Source organism: Sphaerodactylus townsendi, linkage group LG02 (assembly GCF_021028975.2).
Source record: "Sphaerodactylus townsendi isolate TG3544 linkage group LG02, MPM_Stown_v2.3, whole genome shotgun sequence".
Taxonomy (NCBI): domain Eukaryota; kingdom Metazoa; phylum Chordata; class Lepidosauria; order Squamata; family Sphaerodactylidae; genus Sphaerodactylus; species Sphaerodactylus townsendi.
The window spans coordinates 153,667,274-153,687,324 of NC_059426.1; the positions used below are offsets into that span (position 1 = coordinate 153,667,274).

Sequence of the window (20,051 nt, forward strand, 5' to 3'; positions counted from 1 at the left end):
AGCAGGAAAACAGGCAGACTCTGCATAAGATGGATCAACTCCGTAAAGGAAGCCATGGTCCTCAGTTTGCAAGACCTAAGCAAGGCTGTTAATGATAGGACATTTTGGAGGTCATTAATTCATAGGAGGTCATTAATTCATCAGTCAGCAACGACTTGATGCCACTTAACGAATACAGAGTGTACCCATCCAGAAATGCTGCACACTAGCATATGTGTAGGTGTTTTATATTTGTATATATTAGACAACAACAATGTAGTAGCAAGCTCAGGAACATTAAGGTGGTATCGTAAGGAATCTGTTTCTCTGGCATTACACGCTACATTCTTGCAGGTCCTCTGTAAGCTGTGTGAGGGTTTCCAGCTTCCATCTGGTTCCAGTTACTCGCTCAAACACAAATACACATGCCTCTGGAATTTGCAGACGGACAATGTGTGACTGTAGAAATTCCCTTCCAAAGTTCCTTGTACTCCAGCTGCCTCAGCTCCAGATGTACCTGTAGGGCTGACAAAATAAATCCCTCCTTCCCTGATTCCGTTCTCAGCTTCACGGGAAAGCCGAGCGCAAATGCAGCAACTCACAGTCCCAGACCCTCCTTTCTAACCATCTGAGGGAAGGTTCATGACTAAAAATGGGTTGATGAGGGAAAAAACACCCTTGACCACCAAGGACTGCCTCTTCCTGAAAGCCCCTGTTCGCATAAATACAGGAAGTAGAAAAAGAGAGAGGCTAAAAGCACATATACTTGGAAGTTCATTCTCACCGCAGTCTTTTGAAAAACAAGGGAAAGAGGGAGGAAAGAAGTGCTCGGGTTTCATTCGTGTGGAATTTGTAGATTTCATAGAGAAAAGGACGGAAGGGTGTGGAAGCTTTGCCAGGAAATGCCAAGGTATGAGTTTCTTCGCAAGGAAGATCTAAAAGGAGTCTGAAGGGAGACGCACCTTCGCAATCTCACTGTGATGATGAAAACATCAGAGAGCAAGCAGGGAGAAAGGTGAGTCCTGAAACCGTAGAAGTTCTCTCTCCCCCACTACCCTGAAGTAAAAGGTGATTTCCCCACCACCACCACTCTTGCGCCTCTCTGCTCTCTGGGGAAAAGCTTTCCCTCCTATCTGCTTGCAGGCTTATGCAGAGGTATCCACAGAGTAACTGCAGCTCTTGAAATTCACTGCCTTTCCTTCAGCCTAGTCCTAATAAATGTCTCTTTTAAAGTGTTCGGAAACAGCAGAAATCTCATGGCCAGGAAAGCAGAGCGGGAAAGGGAGGGAAAAACTGAGCAGAAAGAGTTCTGTCTCCAACTTGTGAGTCTGTGTATCTGGAAACACAGCAGAGCTTTTCTATGCATCCAAAGAGGAGGCTGAGTTTAGTTTTGTCTGTTTATGTGGATGTGGCTCAATTGGTAGGACTTGCTCTCCCACCTCTGTAATGAACCCTGCTTTTGACAGCTGCTTGACATCTGTAAATTAAGCAGGTGAGGCTTTCTCTTAACATTTGAGCTCTGTGGCTTCACCTGTTATATTTCTGCATCTCGCTGCTTGTAAAGGCGTGAAAGCAGGGTCAGGAGGAAAATACTATCATGAAAGCAGATCACTATTGCAGGATGCAGGATCTTGAGGTATCAGGCAAGAATGCACATGTAACATTTTTACAGTTCTCTAAGCAAATGCACATTTTTGTTCCATGGGCTGGGTTCGAGGCAAACAAACTCTGCAAGTTCTGCAGCAATTAAGGTTGAACTGGAGTGGGGAAGTGAAATAACTCAGTGCCTATTGGCTAGTACCAGAATCGTCACCAATAGTCTCAATCTCCACAACAGTATATTAAATATTTGTGATGGGGTGGGGGCTGTATATGCATTATTACACAAATGAAGATAGTTGCATATGCCATTTTGAGGGGACTGGATGCCAACCAGGAAGGAGTAATGATGGTTTGTGTTTGACGTGGTGAAATATATGGCTGTAAAGCGAGAATAATTTTATTGTCCTCCAATTGCTGTCATTCCCACTCTTGCTTCTGGTGTATATGTATATTACAGTTTGGCCTTTTGTGCATGTTTGGTCTCTTCGGGTCCAGTGTATATTATCTTTAGGTCAGATTCTTAATTATACACGTGTTTCTCCCAGTCAGGACTCACTATGATGGAGATCAGAGAAGCCTCATGGAGCTGGCAAAGTGCAGGGAAGTGCAGGAAACTCCACCAGTGAGTGTTCTGCTTTGGCCAGCCTTTCCATTCCTCCCTGCCTTTCCCCACCCTTGCAGGGGCAGTTCTGGCAACTCCTACCCCAGCATGTCTGGTGGACCAATGGGGCTTCTTTTTTTTAATTTAACAAAATATTTTCAATCTATTGTGCCTGTGATAATTATTAAAATGGCCTTAGGAAAAAAACAGCAACAAAGGCCGATTATGCACAGCACAAATAACACTTCCTGGAGACGACTTTAAAAAAGCTGCCTCCTTACTTTTTGTCTGGACAGTACAGACAAAAAAGGCATCCGAGGAGAAAGAGGGGTTTTTCCCAGGCCCACCATTTTCTCCCACCTGAGTTTAAAGCTCTCATGCCTGACATTTTATGGTGCCACAGTGATGCAGCTATTTGCTGTAGCTATGGTGCCACAGCATGTAGCTATTTGCTGAAGGTTTCCCCAGGACGTTTGCTCAGCAGGCTCTGTTGCTGGGCACCTTTTCAGCCTGAAAAGTTCATGGTTGTACTCAGCTCATCCTGCCGATTCCAGCAATATATAGTTTTTCCCTTTTTATTTTTGATGAGTTGTCTCTGAAGACACATAGACATGATTTCAGAACCCATGCCGATTGTCAAATCGCATCTGCGCACCTTCGAAGACAGCTCATTGAAAATTGTATGTTGCCGGAATCGGCAGGCCCAGCTGAGTACACAGTGGTGGGATTCAGCAGGTTTGCACCGCTTCGGCAGAACCGGTTGTTAAAATGGTGCTCGTAAGCAACCAGTTGTTAAATCATTTTAATCCCACCACCAGAACTGGTTATTAAATTATTTGAATTCCACCATGTACTTTTCAGGCTGAAAAGGTGCCCAGCAGTGGAACATGCAGAGCAAACATTCTGGGGAAACCTTCAGTGAGTATCTGCAGGGATGGAGAATCAGGAAGTCTTATTAGATGCCATCGAGGTCATTGCTCCCCGACGCCCTCTTCGACCCCGTTCTCGGCTGGCTCCATGGTATACAGAGGAGCTACGCTGTTTGAAACGGGAGCTTAGACGGCTAGAGCGAGTGTGGAGGAAGTCTCGTGACGAGGCTGCGCGAACATCTTATAGGACGTTTATGAAGGCCTATGAGATGGCGACAAAGGAGGCGAAGAGAGTGTTCTTCTCCTCCTCTCTCGCGTCTGCTAGCTCTCGCCCAGCACAATTGTTCCGCATTATTTGATCCCTTACCTCTTTGTCAGAGGGTTCAAAAAATGATCAATTGGCTATTAGCTGTGAGGCATTTATGAGCTATTTTGCAGATAAAATCGCGTCGCTCCGCCAGGACCTCCCTGCCACCTTGGAGACAATTAGTGAACTGGAGGCTCCCTTGCCGTCTTTTGGCCCTTGTTTGGCCCAGTTTTCCCTGCTCTCTGAAGACGATGTTGACAGAGCCCTAGCTGCTGTTAGACCTACTACTTGTCCTCTGGATCTGTGCCCCTCCTGGCTTATTAAAGCATGCCGGGAGGAGCTACGACCCCACCTGTTGACTATCATCAATTGCTCCCTTGAGCAAGGAGTTTGTCCGGGTGGGTTGAAGGAGGCAGTGGTCCGCCGACTCTTAAAAAGACCGTCGTTAGATCCTAGTGATCCGGCCAATTACCGCCCCGTTTCGAATCTTTCGTTTCTGGGGAAGGTAATTGAGAGAGTGGTGTTGGAGCAGCTTCAGGGTTTTCTGGAGGACACAGTAGCCTTTGATCCCTTCCAGTCCGGCTTCCGTGCTGGGCATGGGACGGAGAACTGTTCTGCCATTAAGTCGTCGTCACAGATACGCTCAGTATGCAGCTTGACCGAGGCGGATCGGCGCTGCTGGTGTTGTTGGATCTCACCGCAGCGTTTGATGTGGTTGACCGATCATTTTGACCCACCCGCCTGGCGTCTCCGGGGTGCGGGGCACTGTCCTTCAATGGATTGCCTCGTTCCTCCGGGACCGGAGTCAGCAAGTGTGGTGCGGGGACCAAGCTTCCCGGAGGTGCCCGCTTCATTGCGGTGTGCCTCAGGGGCTATTGTCCCCGCTGTTATTTAACATCGATATGCGACCCCTTGCTCAGCTGGTACGGAGCTTTGGGCTGGTGTGCCATTAATATGCTGATGATACCCAGCTCATTCTGTCGATGGAGGGGGGAGCAGACACCGCCCCTGCAGCTCTACAGCATTGTTTGGAGGCAGTTGCTGGTTGGTTGATGCAGAGTAGGTTAAAACTGAATCCAGCAAAGACGGAGATCCTTTGGCTAGGCCGCCCGGCGGAGGGCTCAACCCGCCCGGCGTGGGAGGGTCTCGGTGGCACCGGCCCTCGGTCCAGCAGCCTGGGGTCCACCTGGATTCGTCTCTTTCTATGGAGACCCAGGTGGCCCATGTAACCCGGGTTGCGTTTTCCATCTTCGCCAGGACCGGCGGCTGGCCCCCTTCCTCTCCCAGGCGGATCTGGCCACAGTGATTCATGCAACGGTCACTTTCTGATTAGACTATTGCAACTCGCTCTACACGGGCCTACCCTTGAGGCTGATCCGGAAACTGAAACTGGTCCAGCATGCGGCGGCTCGTTTGCTCACGGGAGGTGCCTCTAGAGATCATATCACGCCCGTGTTGCACCGTTTGCACTGGCTCCCAGTTGAATTCGAATCGTCTTCAAGGTATTGGTGTTAACCTTTAAGGCCTTACGCGGTCTGGGACCCTCGTACCTCAGGGACCGTCTGGCCCCATATGTCCCACGTCGGTCTCTGCGCTTGGCAGAGGCCAATTTACTGGAGATCCCCGCCCCTTCTATGATGCGGCTGGCCTCCACTAGGGCCAGGGCTTTTATGGCCCTGGCCCCTGCCTGGTGGAATGCTCTCCCACCAGCTGTCCGGACCCTGCGGGACCTAAACGAGTTCCACAGGGCCTGCAAGACTGAGTTATTCCGCCGGGCTTTTGGGGAGGCCGGCTGCTGATAGGTGCCCATTAACAACTGAGATCCGCTGTTCCCCTCTCAGAGGAGTTGAGGAGTTAATGGTCGAACGCCATCTGTTTTTAATTGATTATGAATTTAGAACGCTGCATTTTAACTGATGAATTTTAATATTTTATTTTGTTTATCCGTTTGTTTATATTATGTTGTAAACCGCCCTGAGGGCGGTATAAAAGTGGAACGAATAAATAAATAAATAAATAAAATATTTGTGCTAAGCACAATTGACCAATAAGAGTGGGCGAATAACTTCCTGGTTTAGAAGCAGGGGTCAGGCAAAATGGTGGCTAATTTGGGGGGAAATAGTGGGGCACCTCTTCATGTGTAAACAAGGAAATGCGGGGAGACCCCGCAGCGAAGCATAGAGCTATACCACAAACTGCAAGGGCACAAAGGGCCAATGTTTTAAACTTGTACTTCCTTGGACTTACACTGTTTGTACAGCTAAACTTTTGTGCTCATAAAAGAAAGGCTTTTTTATCTATAACCAGGGTTTTTTGCCATGGTTGGGGCTGCTATGTTTCTTAGTTAGTCTTCAAAGACATGAATGGAAAATTACCTCTTGTTTCCCAACAACCTTGTAAAACTTTCTTACCAAGGCCAACTTTCTATGTGGAATTGCTCACATGTGCCTTGAACAAGGTTATTTTTAAGTTTACAAAGTTTCAAGGTACAATTTAAAGCATGGTTTGTTACCTTTAAGGCCATAAATAGTTTCCCATATTATCCAGCCCACCAATTACAATAAACTTCTCAAGCTTTGTTTTCTGTGGGTAAGGCAGGTGGTAACTAGAGACAGGTTTTTCTAAGGTGGCACCTTGCCTTTGGAATTTGCTCTACTCTATTTTAGAAGAGTAGAGTTTGGATTTATATCCCCCCTTTCTCTCCTGTAGGAGACTCAAAGGAGCTCACAAACTCCTTGCCCTTCCCCCCTCACAACAAACACCCTGTGAGGTGGGTGGGGCTGAGAGAGTTCCGGAAAGCTGTGACTAGCCCAAGGTCACCCAGCTGGCGTGTGTGGGAGTGCACAGGCTAATCTGAATTCTCCAGATAAGCCTCCACAGCTCAGGTGGCAGAGCGGGGAATCAAACCCGGTTCCTCCAGATTAGAATGCACCTGCTTGCAACAACATAATGTGAGCTGGAGCAGCTACCTGATGGGCCTTACTGCCACCAATGCCCCACTCATCTGACTGCCTATCCTACTACACGTTTACCTGCAAGCACTTTTTCCATCATGTTCTCACAGTTGCATGATGGGAAAGGGCATGTGGGTGAAGTGCAACAGCGACCACTCCTACAGGCCATGGTAGAATTCCTCTCAGTCACACATACCCACTCAGTGCCCTAGAGAAAGGGGCATGCAGGCAGTATGAATGAGTCTAAGTGCAAGCAGTGGAAGGACTGGTGACCAGGGGATAGAGACACAGGTGTTTGTATACAGGGGTGTGGCAGAACAGGCCTGGTTTGACCTGCAGTCCCTATCCACCCAGTCCTCCCACAGGGTTTCCCAACTTCTACTGGAAGGGGCTTTCTTTCTCTTCAGCGTAACTGCTGCCACCACCTGACCTTTGTAGGAATTTCCCACTGGGGAGGTAGTCCTGTCCTTCCATGGAGTCACTCAAAATGGATGCAGGTGATAGGATTTTCCGCAGTATAAAGATGTGTTTGTAGCTGTAACAATGTAAGATCCATATGAAAACAAGAAATTATTATGAAATGAATATGCAAGTGAATGACTCAGTAACCACAATGTGGTTTGCTAAACTGGTGTCAGAACAAGTCAGGAAATCACAAACCCACAAGGGCATTCAGACTTTTTTTTCTTAAGAAATTATTACAATACCTTATAAATGTTACAAGATTTTTAAAGCTGATCTTGTGATTTTTAAAGGGATTTTGAGTTAAGATTTTATATGATTTCAGTGGGGTTTGATGGACAGTTTGAAGATGTTTAGCTAATGGGTGTGGACAAAGAATGTTAGACGACTTGCTGGAAGAAGCTGGTGCTATGGAGAGGAATTGGTCATAAAAATGGTGAAAAACCACTCTTGCAGCTGGGGGAGGGGTCATACTGTATGTTAGACTGAACTCGGGCTTTTCAGATCCCCTTCCCAAACCAAAAGGTGCTCCTGTTTCCTACTGAAAACAATCAGAGGAAGATGACATCACCATGCAAAACCTTTCCTAACCAAGTAGGGGGAAAATAGCATGCCAGGCACTGCAAAGACTTCTTGTCTTCCGTACTCCAGGGAACACTATTTCTTTGGCTGAAGGTTTCCGGACATCACAGTGCCACATACAACAGAAAAACCTATGCTGAGATGATTGGGAAGGAATGGAAACAAATACATTCGAGAGAAACTTGTCATTTTGCTTTACCTGGACAAATGTTGCAATACACACAGAGAACTGGATGGAATCGCTTTCAGAAAAGGGCAAAGAAGAAAGAATCACTTTCAGAAAAGGGCAAAGAAGAAAGAAATTTTAGAAGAAAGGGGGCAAAATTGACCATGAGTTTCAAAGGTCTGCATTTCGATAAATTCAAGATTAAATGTCAAAAATAGAAGTCTCACATGTATTTCTTGATTTACTGAAAGTATTGATTGCTTATAGTTCCAGAAATAGTTCTTTAGGATTTAAGACAGTTCACAGACTTGTTAACTATCACACTCTATCATCATTACAATTGCAATTGTGGAGAGACTTCTTCCCAATTCAGTCATTGGTACATTTTTCACAGCACTAATAAAATATCTTGAAGACATTAAAAGAAGCATTTGGGGGAGGAAGTTCTCACAGTTTTTTCCCCAAGATGTCTTCAGGATGTTTTATTTCTACTCAACCCGGGGTGTGTGTTTTTTAAAGAAAATTCTAAACTAGCTATCTCCCCCCCCGCCAGTCATTGTTACCTCGTTTTCCCTTGCCTCTTTAGAATAAGGAAGTGTTTTATTTTTCTCACCCAATTTATAAGCTTTCTACATTAATTTCCCCCCACCCACCATTTTCTGCTGCTTGATTCCTCCATGCAGCCTGCCATTTGGTGAAGATTCCCTGGGATGTTTGCTCTGCAGACTTTGTGGCAACCCGCCTTTTTAAGTCATTAAAGTATACAATTGAACTCAGTTTTTCCTGCTGATTTTGGCAATGCGTGGTTTTTCCATTTTTAAATTTTTGATGACGTGTTGTTGAAGCTATGATGACTCGAAATAGTCACCTGATCCTACAGCAGAATGGTCCAATGTACAGAACGGAGTGACCTGCACTTAGCTCTGGGAGAACAGCACCGTGGAACAGTATCACAGAGAGTTGTCCAGAGATACTGAACACTCTATTGGGAGAGTGGGCTTCTTATAGGGAAAAACAGACCTTCAGGGTTTTGCAGAGTGATCATTAATCCCCTAAAGGTATTTCCTGCCTTTCCTGGGAAGGACAAGGGTTAGACATCAACCTTAATGGTTGGGTTGTTGGTCCAACCTTAATGGTTGGGTTGTTGGTCCAACCTTAATGGTTGGTTGTTGATGTTGAGACATCAGCCTGATGTTTCCAGGCTTGGGAGTGTCTCCAAGGGGGAAGCTAGTTGATGAAATTACAGCTGTGAAACAATGACAGTGCAAAACAAGATGGTCATTAAAGGTATGAGTTGGAGGAAGAAACATTAGTTAGGACAACATTAGGGGGATGGGGATGGGGCGGTATAAAAATGTAAACAATAAATAAATAAATAAAATTAAGTGGGGAAGCACATTAGCACCTCCATTGGCTTCACTGGGGTATGAGATCTCTCTCTAGGGCAAAGTATTTTGTGTTGACTTAATCCTGTCAGGAAGGGTGTGAAAAAAGCATTATGCAAGTTGCTTTGGTGGGAGACAACTCCAGACAAAATTCTTTTTCCATGTAGGTACACTGAGCCAATGCCCAAAACAGGCTCCCCTGTTTTGGCACTGCACTGCTAGGCACCCCAAAGGTTGGCTGAAGTGGTCGAGATGCCACTGTATTCCAAAACAGGATCCCTTGGGTTAGAGGCATAGTGGGGGGAAGTGGCACCTGGGGCAAAATGGTGCCCCGCCCCTTCCCCCTGCTCTTCCCCACTTCCTTAATGGGGGTGCGGGGGAGGGGTGGCGTGATTTTCACCCCCCATGTGACCCACTGGCACGCATCCAGTGCGCAGTACAGCCCCTGGTCCCCTTATAACTACACCACTGCCTTTGGTTCATCATAGTGTTACCGCTGCCCCGGTAACTTAGGCCCCTTCCGCACGTGCAGAATAATGCGCTTTCAATCCACTTTCAATGCACTTTGAAGCTGGATTTTACTGTGTGGAATAGCAAAATCCACTTGCAAACTATTGTGCAAACTGCAAACTATCGTGAAAGTGGGTTAAAAATGCATTGTTCTGCATGTGCGGACGGGGCCTCTGAGTGAATCTAGGGATGATTCAAGTGATTTCAGCTCTTGGCAGCAAAGCAAAGAGGAAAGGTGCAGGAGACTGGAGACTCTTCAAAAACAGGAGATTCTTTATTGGCAAGTGATCCCTCGAAAACAGCTCAGCAAAGAACATGCTGGCTTCAACAGAATACCTACCTTTTATACATTTCCCCAGTAACCCAGAAAGGGGTGTAGGGCAGTCCCACCCCCACAGTGCAAAACCAGGAAGGGTGGTGGTGGTCCCCTTCCACCTAATACAGAGAAAATATCCTAAAACACCAAAGGGAGAAAACAGTCCTTTTGTAAATGCTGATGAGATCAAATCCCAGAAGAAAAGGTTGCCCCTTCTTGCCTGAGGTGCTTTCTTGAGAGTGTCAGACAAAGAAAAGTTTGAATGATCCAATGAATTCCTGGATCCTGAAAGTAAGAGTGTGAACAGTCCAATAAGCCTCTGGATCCTGAGAGTAAAACTTCAAATAGCCCAATAGCAAAACAGGGTGACATCTTCCAACAGTCAGTCCACACCCTCAGTTCATCTTTTGTAAGTCAAAAGGTCCTTTTGTTGGTGAAGAAGAAGAAGAGTTTGGATTTATATTCCCCTTTTCTCTCCTGTAGGAGACTCAAAGGGGCTTACAATCTCCTTGCCCTTCCCCCCCCAACAAACACCCTGTGAGGAAGGTGGGGTTGAGAGAGCTCCGAGAAGTTGTGACTAGCCCAAGGTCACCCAGCTGGTGTGTGTGGGAGTGAACAGGCTAATCTGAATTCCCCAGATAAGCCTCCACAGCTCAGGCGGCAGAGTGGAGAATCAAACCCGGTTCCTCCAGATTAGATACACGAGCTCTTAACCTCCTATGCCACTGCTGAAGATGGGATTACCTGGGTGTTGGCTTCTGCCACATTCCAGGACGTAATATATATATGTTATGTTATATATATCCTACCTAAAGACAATAACTTCCTAAAATGATTACAAACATTATTAAAATCAAGCCAATATTAATGTAACATCAAAGAATGTACAACATAATAAATAAAGAAAGCCTACATATATGTTAAAACAAAATAAAGGAGAGGAAAGGATTGTTTGAGCAATGGTTGTTTCCAATGAGTGGTTTTGTTACTGACACACATACCCTTTCATTTTCTGGCTCCATGAAGGGTGTAGTATGGTGCAAAGAGGTTCATTTATCTAACTTTATTAGAAAGCATAATTTTTCAATTTTCCCAGCGGTAAGAATAGGTCGGTCTGGTAACAGCACAGGTGAGCTATAAGCACAAACCTCTGTGGAAAACCTTCACCAAATGGCAGAGACAGGAGAATCTCTGCAGCAGCCCACAAATGGTGAGTGCAACTCTGAAACTGGCCAGAGCTTCATCAGCCAGCAGGCAGGGAAACACAAAAAGCCAAAACGGATCTTTTAAAAATGTCTGCAGGACATTTTATTTCTGCTGTGCGGAAAGGATCAGAGATTGCTAACCACAGAGTAAGAATTAAAAACATAGTGGCATCTTAGTTTCCCAATAGAGCACAATTTTGGAATTATTACCCATAAAAGAAGGTGCAGATATTTAAAGAGTTAGATCGCAGGATATACAGAAGCTGTGGGAGTGGCTGTTAACCATAAAGGTCAGCCCACATGCCCCCATCTCCTGTCACTTCTCTGTTCCAAAATAGTGTATTGGTGGTAAGGGGAGTCATTTTTCTCCTTTTGCTGTTCCACATTTACAGAATACTCCATGTACAGTAGCAAAATGGGGGAAATAACTCCCCACAACTGATTGCATTTTAATTCTAGCATAAGCTTTCATGCACCAGAGCACACTTTGTAGACCGTGAAAGCTTACAAAAGAATAAAAACTTGCTAAGTCTCTCTTGTTGGTTTAAACAAATGGGGTTGTCCCTGAAATATGTCCCTGTTGAAGTCAAGGGGCCAAGATTTAGCTTTCTGTAACCTTTGGGATAGTCACTTGTTCAGCATTATGAACTGGAATTTTGTGCAAGTCTAACATAACAGGTACGGTCCTGGTGAACTCTGATCGAGGCAATCATACAAGATGGCTTTTCAAAGTAAACATGATTTGCTACTTTTTTTCCCACTCTGAAATCAAATGTGGCTTGTATGTTTGTCACTCAACAGCAAGGGAAGTTGCTGTGGTCAAGTAGACGGCACAGCATAAGTTCTGGATGTAGTTGCAAGCTCCTCCCCCTCCCTCTTCTGTGGTAATGATTACCACAGCTGCAACAAGCACATTTCCTTTGTCCATCTGAACACTTTGTGCTATTGAGCATGATGAACAAGAATCCTTCATTGTTTCTAAAGCAGCAATCAGGGCTTGGGGAGGGCAAAAGCCAGCCTGCATGGAGCCCGTGGGGCAGGGCTCGGGGGGTGGGCAGGTACATGCCATTTCATAATGTGGGGGGGCTGCACATCTGCCCCATCAGGCCCCCTGCAGGTCAGCGTAGGGGAGAAGGGGGCAGGTGATTTTGCAAAAAACACACAACCTGTTGTGCCCGGGGACAGTTGACCCCCTGTCCCCATGGGGGCTATGCCCCTGAGCAGTCCACACGCTGGGCTTCATCTTTGGCATGCGGTAGACATTAATATAGTCTCTATTGATAGAATGTTGAGGTCAGATCACTTTGCCCTGAAGTCCTGTCTGGGATTTCCAACCCCCTCATGCTTTGGTGGTGAGCAGATTTATGCGGGCATAGTTGTCTATCTGAAGCCATCAACAAGATCACCCCAGATGTTGTCTTTGCTCCTGCATCAACTTAGTCCCATGGCATACCACAGAGCTTTGGGTGATGAAGCGGGAGCTTAGACAACTAGAGCGAGTGTATGACGTAGCTGCAGGAGCATCTTATAGGCCAGGGTGTTTATGAGATCCTGTGAGGTGGAAGTGAAGGTCGTTAAAAATATTTTTTAATGCGACCTCCATTGTATCCACTAGCTCAAACTCAGCACAATTATTTAGGGTAATTAGACCCCTTGTGTGTGTCTCTTGGGGGTCTTCCCAGGGAGGTTAAAAGAGGCCGTGGTGTTCCAGGAGCGCTGTTTTTGGCCCGTGCAGAGTGGACCTATGTCAAACAGTGCTGTAAGATCGAGTAATAACAGCAGCACTGACCTGCCTCAATTCAGTTGTCTGTGGAGATCGTCTACAAGGGTAACCAGCACAGTCTCTGTCCTGTAGTACTGGGCTGCCTCTGAGACTGCACATAGAGTCAGTGTTCCAGCCCAGTAAGACCCCTTGCTGCTGCATTCTGGATCAGTTAAAGTTTCTGGAGCAGTCTCAAGGGAAACCCTGTGTAGAGGGAGTTACAGTAGTCTAATCTGGAGGTGATAGTTGCATGGATCACTGTGGCAAAGCTAGGGTGAGACAGATAGAGCACCAGCTGCTTAGTATGGCAAAGATGGAAAAATGTCACTCCAGGGCTCATTCCACACAGCATATTTATAATGAGTTGCAGTGGTTATAAATGAATTTGTTTTCCATTGATAAAAAGGGAAAACAAGTTAATTTATAACGATTGCAACTTGTTATAAATATACTGTGCAGAATGAGCCTGGCTATGTTTGTGACTTCTATCTATCTATCTATCTATCTATCTATCTATCTATCTATCTATCTATCTATCTATCTATCTATCTATCTATCTATCTATCTATCTATCTATCTATCTATCTATCTATCTATCTATCTATCTATCTATCTCTCTATCTATCTATCTATCTATCTATCTATCTATCTCTCTATCTCTCTATCTATCTCTATCTCTCTATCTATCTCTCTATCTCTCTATCTATCTATCTATCTATCTATCTATCTATCTATCTATCTATCTATCTATCTATCTATCTATCTATCTATCTATCTATCTATCTATCTATCTATCTATCTATCTATCTATCTATCTCTATCTCTCTATCTATCTATCTATCTATCTATCTATCTATCTATCTATCTATCTATCTATCTATCTATCTATCTATCTATCTATGCCTGCCTGCCTGCCTGCCTGCCTGCCTGCCTGCCTGCCTGCCTGCCTGCCTGCCTATTTATTTATTTATTTATTTATAATCAGACTTATATACCGCCCTTCCCCCGAAGGGCTCTGGGCCTCCGTAGAAAGGGAGGCATCACCCCCAGACTCTTGATGATTGGTGTTGATGTTAAGATCACCCTGTCCAAAATTGGCAGCCGTTGCCCTAAATCTGGATCCACCCATCCCACATTACTTCCATCTTTGATGGATTTAATTTCAGCCAACTCAGTTTCAATCATTTCACCATCTTCAGACACCCAGCCAAAGTATGTGGGACAGCCTGAAGCTGGTCATCAACAGATACAGCTGGGTGTCATCTGCATATTGAATGCACCCCAGCATGAAATTCCAGACTAACTGGGCGAGAGGCCTCATATAATTAACACTGGGGGAATAATTCCCCCCTGAGGGACCCCACAAACTTAGCTGGCCTCCTTAACTCTATCCTTTTATTCCCTCACTTGTTTCTGATTTGTGGCTATTGTCTTTCTCGAGCGTTCCTTCTCTCAATGATTTATTATCTGTTTTTGTGGTATTAAATTGATTGGGTGCCAATTATACAAAAAAACCCAATGAGTTTTTAATTGTATTTCTTGGCAGATGAATCCCACTTGGTTTGCCCTTGCATTTAACCCGATGCTAAGCCCGCAGCCATAACAAATATTTTTATGCATAATTTCCTAGAAGGAGTTGCTAGTCTTGTAAACTCTAGAGAATCGAAGACTGAAGAATTCCCCTTCCCTTACCACCTTCATCACTGTACACTTCTTTTAGGAATGAGTCCCGGGGGGCTGTCTCAACAAAATGTAGATTTCCAAATCTCCAGGAGTTTCTGATTCAGTCATTCTGCCTTCAACATTATGCCACACCTAACTAGATAACTCCAAGTCTGGGAGCTGGCCCAGCTTTACACACCACTGGCTGGTGATAAATCCAAACCATTTCCCATCTGTTTAGGCGGTGAGCAGTTTCTGTTTTCCTTGATTGCAGGGGACACGTTCTTTGAGGATGACTCCATACCTGTCATTTCTAAAAAATGCATCCCTCACACTCAAGGCAAACAGAAATGGTCCTCTGCACTGAATTTACTTAACAGATGAGGGAAATGGATAGAGTTTGACTTCTTTTAAGATTAATACCCAGAAACGCGTGTGAGGAGTGCAGTTTATAGAAACTAGCAGACCAGCTTCTCTTTGCTTTTAAGGACTTTTCCAGTGGGACGCATTACCAAATGTCCTAGGGGGAAAACTGCACATTCCCGATTTCTGCCACTCCAGCAATGACAACCTTTTCTCAACCACCAGCTTTAATTGTCTCATGCTGTCTGAACCGACTGAGCAAAAACATTGATGACATTTTAATGACGTGCGGATCAGTCATTGCCACAAAAATAATAGGCAGTACTCCAAAGACTTAAAGCCCATGAGTAATGTTGATAGAATACTTTGGAACCCTGTATTTGTTGCAGGTATCCTGTGATGACTGGAAGGCAGATCAAAAAGGCAAAAGAGTTATGGAAGCAGGGAAGGGGGAGCGATGACTTGGTCAGCAAATTTTTGAGTGCAAATTCGGAGCAATGTCTTCCTATCTGGAGTGCAATGAGTGTGGTCAGTGAAAGACCCAATCAGGAATTTCAAGACAAATGGGAAATGTACTTCTCATAATAGTCATAAAAGCAAGAAAAAATGAAATGTAAATAAGGATATCTAGTGTTAAATCATAGAATCACTAGTGGGTGTTAATATTGCAACACCTATGCTGGAGCATAAAAGAAATGTATAATTTGACTGAATTTATAAGTTTGAGAAAAATTCTTGGAATATAATAATAAGTGCACTTGAATATTAGATGATCAATTTATGCTATTATAGAATATCACTGGTATAATTCTGAGCCCTTCGGGGATAGGGCGGTATATTAAATTCAATAAATAATAATAAATAATAATAATAATTCTATTGGCTCTCTCATTACATAGTTACAACTGTGATTAAGCTATGTTTCATTCTCATTTTCTATCTTTTGTTGTTTTCATATTGTAGTTTGTGGAAAATAAATAAATGTTATTTTAAAAAAAGATTTAGAGCACAATCCATTTAACTGTCAAGCACTATTGATTTCAATGGGAGAATTAAGAAGGGGCTTAAAACTGAAATCACTGAGATTCAAGAGCCCCAACTGGTATTCTATATGACAGTATCCAATCGCAACATGCCTCTTTAACTGATAACAGAATCTACTTACTTATTTCTTACTTCACCGCTTTCCCTTCATGCACGTTTAGTTGCCAGATGCTCACAATAGTACTTTCTGTGCTTACTAGTATCTGCTACCTAATTCCAAAAGAGCTCTAATGTGAGTCCCATAAGGTGTTGTTATCCCTTGCTTAGATGACACAGTCTTTATGAGAAGGTATTAGGGCCATCTGAGATTCCACGCTGACACATGTGCTCTTGGCACCAGCTCCCATGTCCTAGATTATGTATGCTGGGTGCTCAGTGCTGAAGGATAATCTGTCATTCTTGTCCTTACAAAAGGGGGATGATAACAGCTGGTGTTGCCTTTTGCCACCTCAGAATCATGCAAATTGGCAATTGCAGCAGGTCCACCAAGCATGGCCTGGCCTTGACACTGCAGAACTTTGCCTCCTCAGTATTATTTTCCCTGGGATGCCAACCTTATCATTTCCTTCTTTCATATCAAATACAGGAATTTGGTTGTATGATAGCAGCAAGTGTCTAAAACTCATGCAATAGATTTGAAAAATCCCCTGCATGGTACTTCCTCTCCGGAGTGTGACTTTTGATTAGCACAGCCGATCACTTGTCTCTCCTTCCATACTTCAAGGAACATTCCCATATCCTTTCAGGACCTTTTGGCTAATCATAACAGAGTCATTCATGTTCATCAGGGAACAAATGAATGCATGGAGAAGGTGACTGGGAATGCTCCTATCGGACACATTTTGCACTCAATGGTCCCATTTGAACTGAGCCTACAAACATAAACCCGAATAGGCACAGATTTCATTCACATGGAGGATCTATGTGGCAGGAACTTTTCATGCATGGAAGTTGGATACAATACCATTGAGTGCGACTCCAACAACTCTCCCCTCCATTAGCACCCACATGGCAAGAGCTGTTATGTGTTAGAGATAGAAGAGGACACAGGATGAGATTGTCAACTTTCTAACATGTGTCTAGGATGTCAAGTTTGCTGCACAGCAGGTGGGAGAGCAGATCTATTTTTCTTACCTAGTGCATTTTTCTCATGCCCTTTCTTCAAAAAAGTGTTCTTTCTTCCCCTTGCAGAGGGGAGGAGCCACAGTCCCCTTTATTTCGGCAGCATCAGGAGGTCAAAAGGTATATGCCCAAGGTGGCAAGTCCTCCCATACATGGATGGACTTATGGCTGCCCATAAGCCTTCTTAAGGTCAGCTGTATATCTCGAAATCTGGGGAGCTGGGTGCAGAGCATAGTTCTGTCTGTGGGAGCATTATTCGCCTGTAAGAACACTACGCTTTGACTATTATATCATTTTGTAAAGAAAGGTAGCTTGTAAGGAATTCCAAAGAGCAGAAATAAAAAGGCTTTTGATTATAAGTCCGTTTATTCAGACATCCTGGAAAGCACACACACACGACATGGCAGGAATGAGCTTCCCTGCTCGAACAACAGGTTATAATGCTGACTTCAACCCATCTCCCCGTCCCGCTTCATGAGAACGAATTACCATGCAACAGCCGCAGATAAGCATTCTCACACCAAGCAGGTAGGACCCTTACCGGACGCCCGCCAAAAGAATCTCCCTTCAAGGTCAGGTTTAGGCTGTAAGGAAACAAGAATCCACTGAGTTCCTACACTCTGCCTCCTAAAAGAAATCTCCCTTTTCCCTCGGCTTGTCCTGAAAAGCTTGGTGAAAACTACAATTAAAGATAGGCATCAATATTCTCCTTATACACCCATTGATTATGGCCAGAAGAATAGCTAACCCATGACACCAGATATTGTAGACGCCATAAAGAAATGCAGAGTCCAGGATAGCCGCCTATTTCATAATGCTTATGTCCATCAATTATAACTGGCTGCGTTCCGGAGGGTCGCACAGGCATCTGAAGCGGAGCCTCTTTGAGCAAGCTGGAATGGAAGACGGGATGAATGGCATTGAAGTAGTTCAGGTGATCGGCTGAAAGCAGTAACATCGTTGATCACTTTTGTAATCTGAAAGCGGGACCCACAAATTCTTTGGGCTGCCTTTTGAGTATTTATGCACGCCTGGAAGGTTTTAGTGACAAATAAACCCAAGCTCCAACACGCAAGGGGAATTCTGAGCCGTGTTTATCTGCCTGAAACTGGGCTTCTTGGAGCCTGTTTTAAGGTAGACTGAACCCACTTCCAGCCTTCAGCCAGTGACAAAATCCATTGATTGAATTCTGTATTGCAATACTCCGCCGCAGCTGGGCAACGGCGGAAGGATCGGCTGAGACTACTTCAATGGCCAGTACTGCTATGAACTGCATTATTGTACATACTCTGGCGAAGGGAAGCAATTCACACCAGTTGTCCTGATGGTAGTTTGTATAACAACGCAATATTGCTCTAGTGTTCTGTTCGTCTGCTCACTTTGCCCGGCCACTTTGAACGGTAGGGCTACACTGCTGGTGTGGTTCCCAACCCAGGAAAGCCTTCCAAAACAGAAATGAATTCGAGGTGGCCACGATCCGATACCACCTTCTCAGGAGAGGAATGCAGGCGTAGATGTGTTGGAATGAACAACCGGCTAGTTTGGGAGCTGACGGTATGGTGGTGCAAGGAATGAAACGCTTTGTTTGAGAAGAGATCCACCACCACCCACAACAATAAGGTTCCCTGACTGTCTCGCGTCAGGGTGATAAAATCCATCATTGAAATAACTCCTGCCAGGGTTGGAGGCAACGGGATAGGTTTCAGGTAATCCATGAGGCCTTCGGTATTGACTCTTGGCCTCCGCATATGGAACACTCCTTTAATGTAAGACTCGAACGCCCTTATAAGATAGAGCGCCACCAAAACTGGCGGCGATAGATGAAGGAAGTTTTCACAAAACCTCAAGTGCCCAGCCTGACGAGCATCATCATGGCACGCTTTGAAGAACCTGCTTCGAGGGAGAGGAACGGTCAACACCCCCCCCTTCCAGACACCATCCTCCGCTGCAAGCGCATCTTTTCCTCTGTTGGTAGCTCGCTAATCCCCGCCTCCTGGAGGTCTTGAAGGAAGGGAGACGAGGCTGGGACGGGCGTGGAGGGGGGGGTGACGAGGATTGTGAGGGTGACAACCAATCCTAGCTGGGAGGGAGAGAGAGAACGGTGCGGAATATCCTCAGGATGCGCTCTCCCCGGGAGGCGGACAATGCATCAGCCAGCTTATTGCTTTTACCGGGGAAAATGGACCAGAAGGAAAAAGCGGTGAGAAAAAATCAGCTCCAACGAATTGTTTAGCGGACATTTTGAGGGGTGTGGAAAGCAGCCAAATTTTTTATGATCCCACCAGACTTGAAAGGGTGCTTGGCCCTTTCTAACCAATGGCTTAAGTGCTTCAACGCAAGTTTGATGGCAGCGTTTCCTTATCTCCGACAGTCCAGTTTAGTTCGAACCAGAAAAAATTTTTTTGGATAACAAGCACACGGTACCAATTTATTGTCTTTATTTTTCGGTAAGAGGGCAGCCCAGCCTTGTCCAAGCATCCACGCGAAACTGGCGAAAGGGAAGTCAGGGTCGGATGTGCTGAATTGGCCCGAAAGTTGTTTTCAGCTGCTGAACGCTTAATTGGCATTCCTAAGTAATTAGGAGGGGTTCGGTACGCTACGCCCTTTCCTTTAAAAGCGAAAAGATCAGTGGAGCGTAAGGCAAGTTTGCAAAATGGGGAATGGGGTTACCATAGTTAGCAAAGCTCTAAGGAAAGATTGCACTTCGCCTATTGGTGGGGCAGGCCAGTCAACCACTGCGCCACTTTTAGCCGGGTCCATTTCTAGACCATCAGAGGATATTCGACAGCCCAGGTAGTCTATGCGGAGGTTTGCGGAACAGACGACAACTTGGCAAAGAGTGAGTTACCGGGTAAACGCTAAACTTCCCGGACTAAAGCCCTATGCTCTTTCCAGTGTCTGTGAGTAACCAAAACATCATCCAACATACTTACTACTCCCTCAGGCCAATAAATCATGTAATACTGCTTATGAGGCCATGAAAGCCCCTGGGCCCCAGCTAATCCCAAGGGCAATATTAACATTCATATTGCCCGAATTTTGCATTAAATGCTGTTAAATGTTCAGACTCTTCATGGCGCGAACACGATAATAAGCTTCCCAAATCCAATTTGGTAACCGCCTTTGCCTAGGGCATCCAAAGGTCCTTTTTATTAAGGGC

General features: G+C 45.1%; 1 protein-coding gene across 1 annotated transcript in view; it reads left to right on the top strand.

Annotated features, from left to right (window-relative positions):
* The first annotated feature begins 556 nt into the window (after positions 1 to 556).
* Positions 557 to 20,051, top strand: part of RIN3 (Ras and Rab interactor 3) — a 109,104-nt gene continuing 89,609 nt past the window's right edge. Inside the window, exon 1 of the mRNA XM_048485228.1 lies at positions 557 to 994. Within this exon, the coding sequence (XP_048341185.1) occupies positions 960 to 994 (35 nt within the window). The 5' untranslated portion in view covers positions 557 to 959. The remainder of the gene's footprint in view (positions 995 to 20,051) is intronic.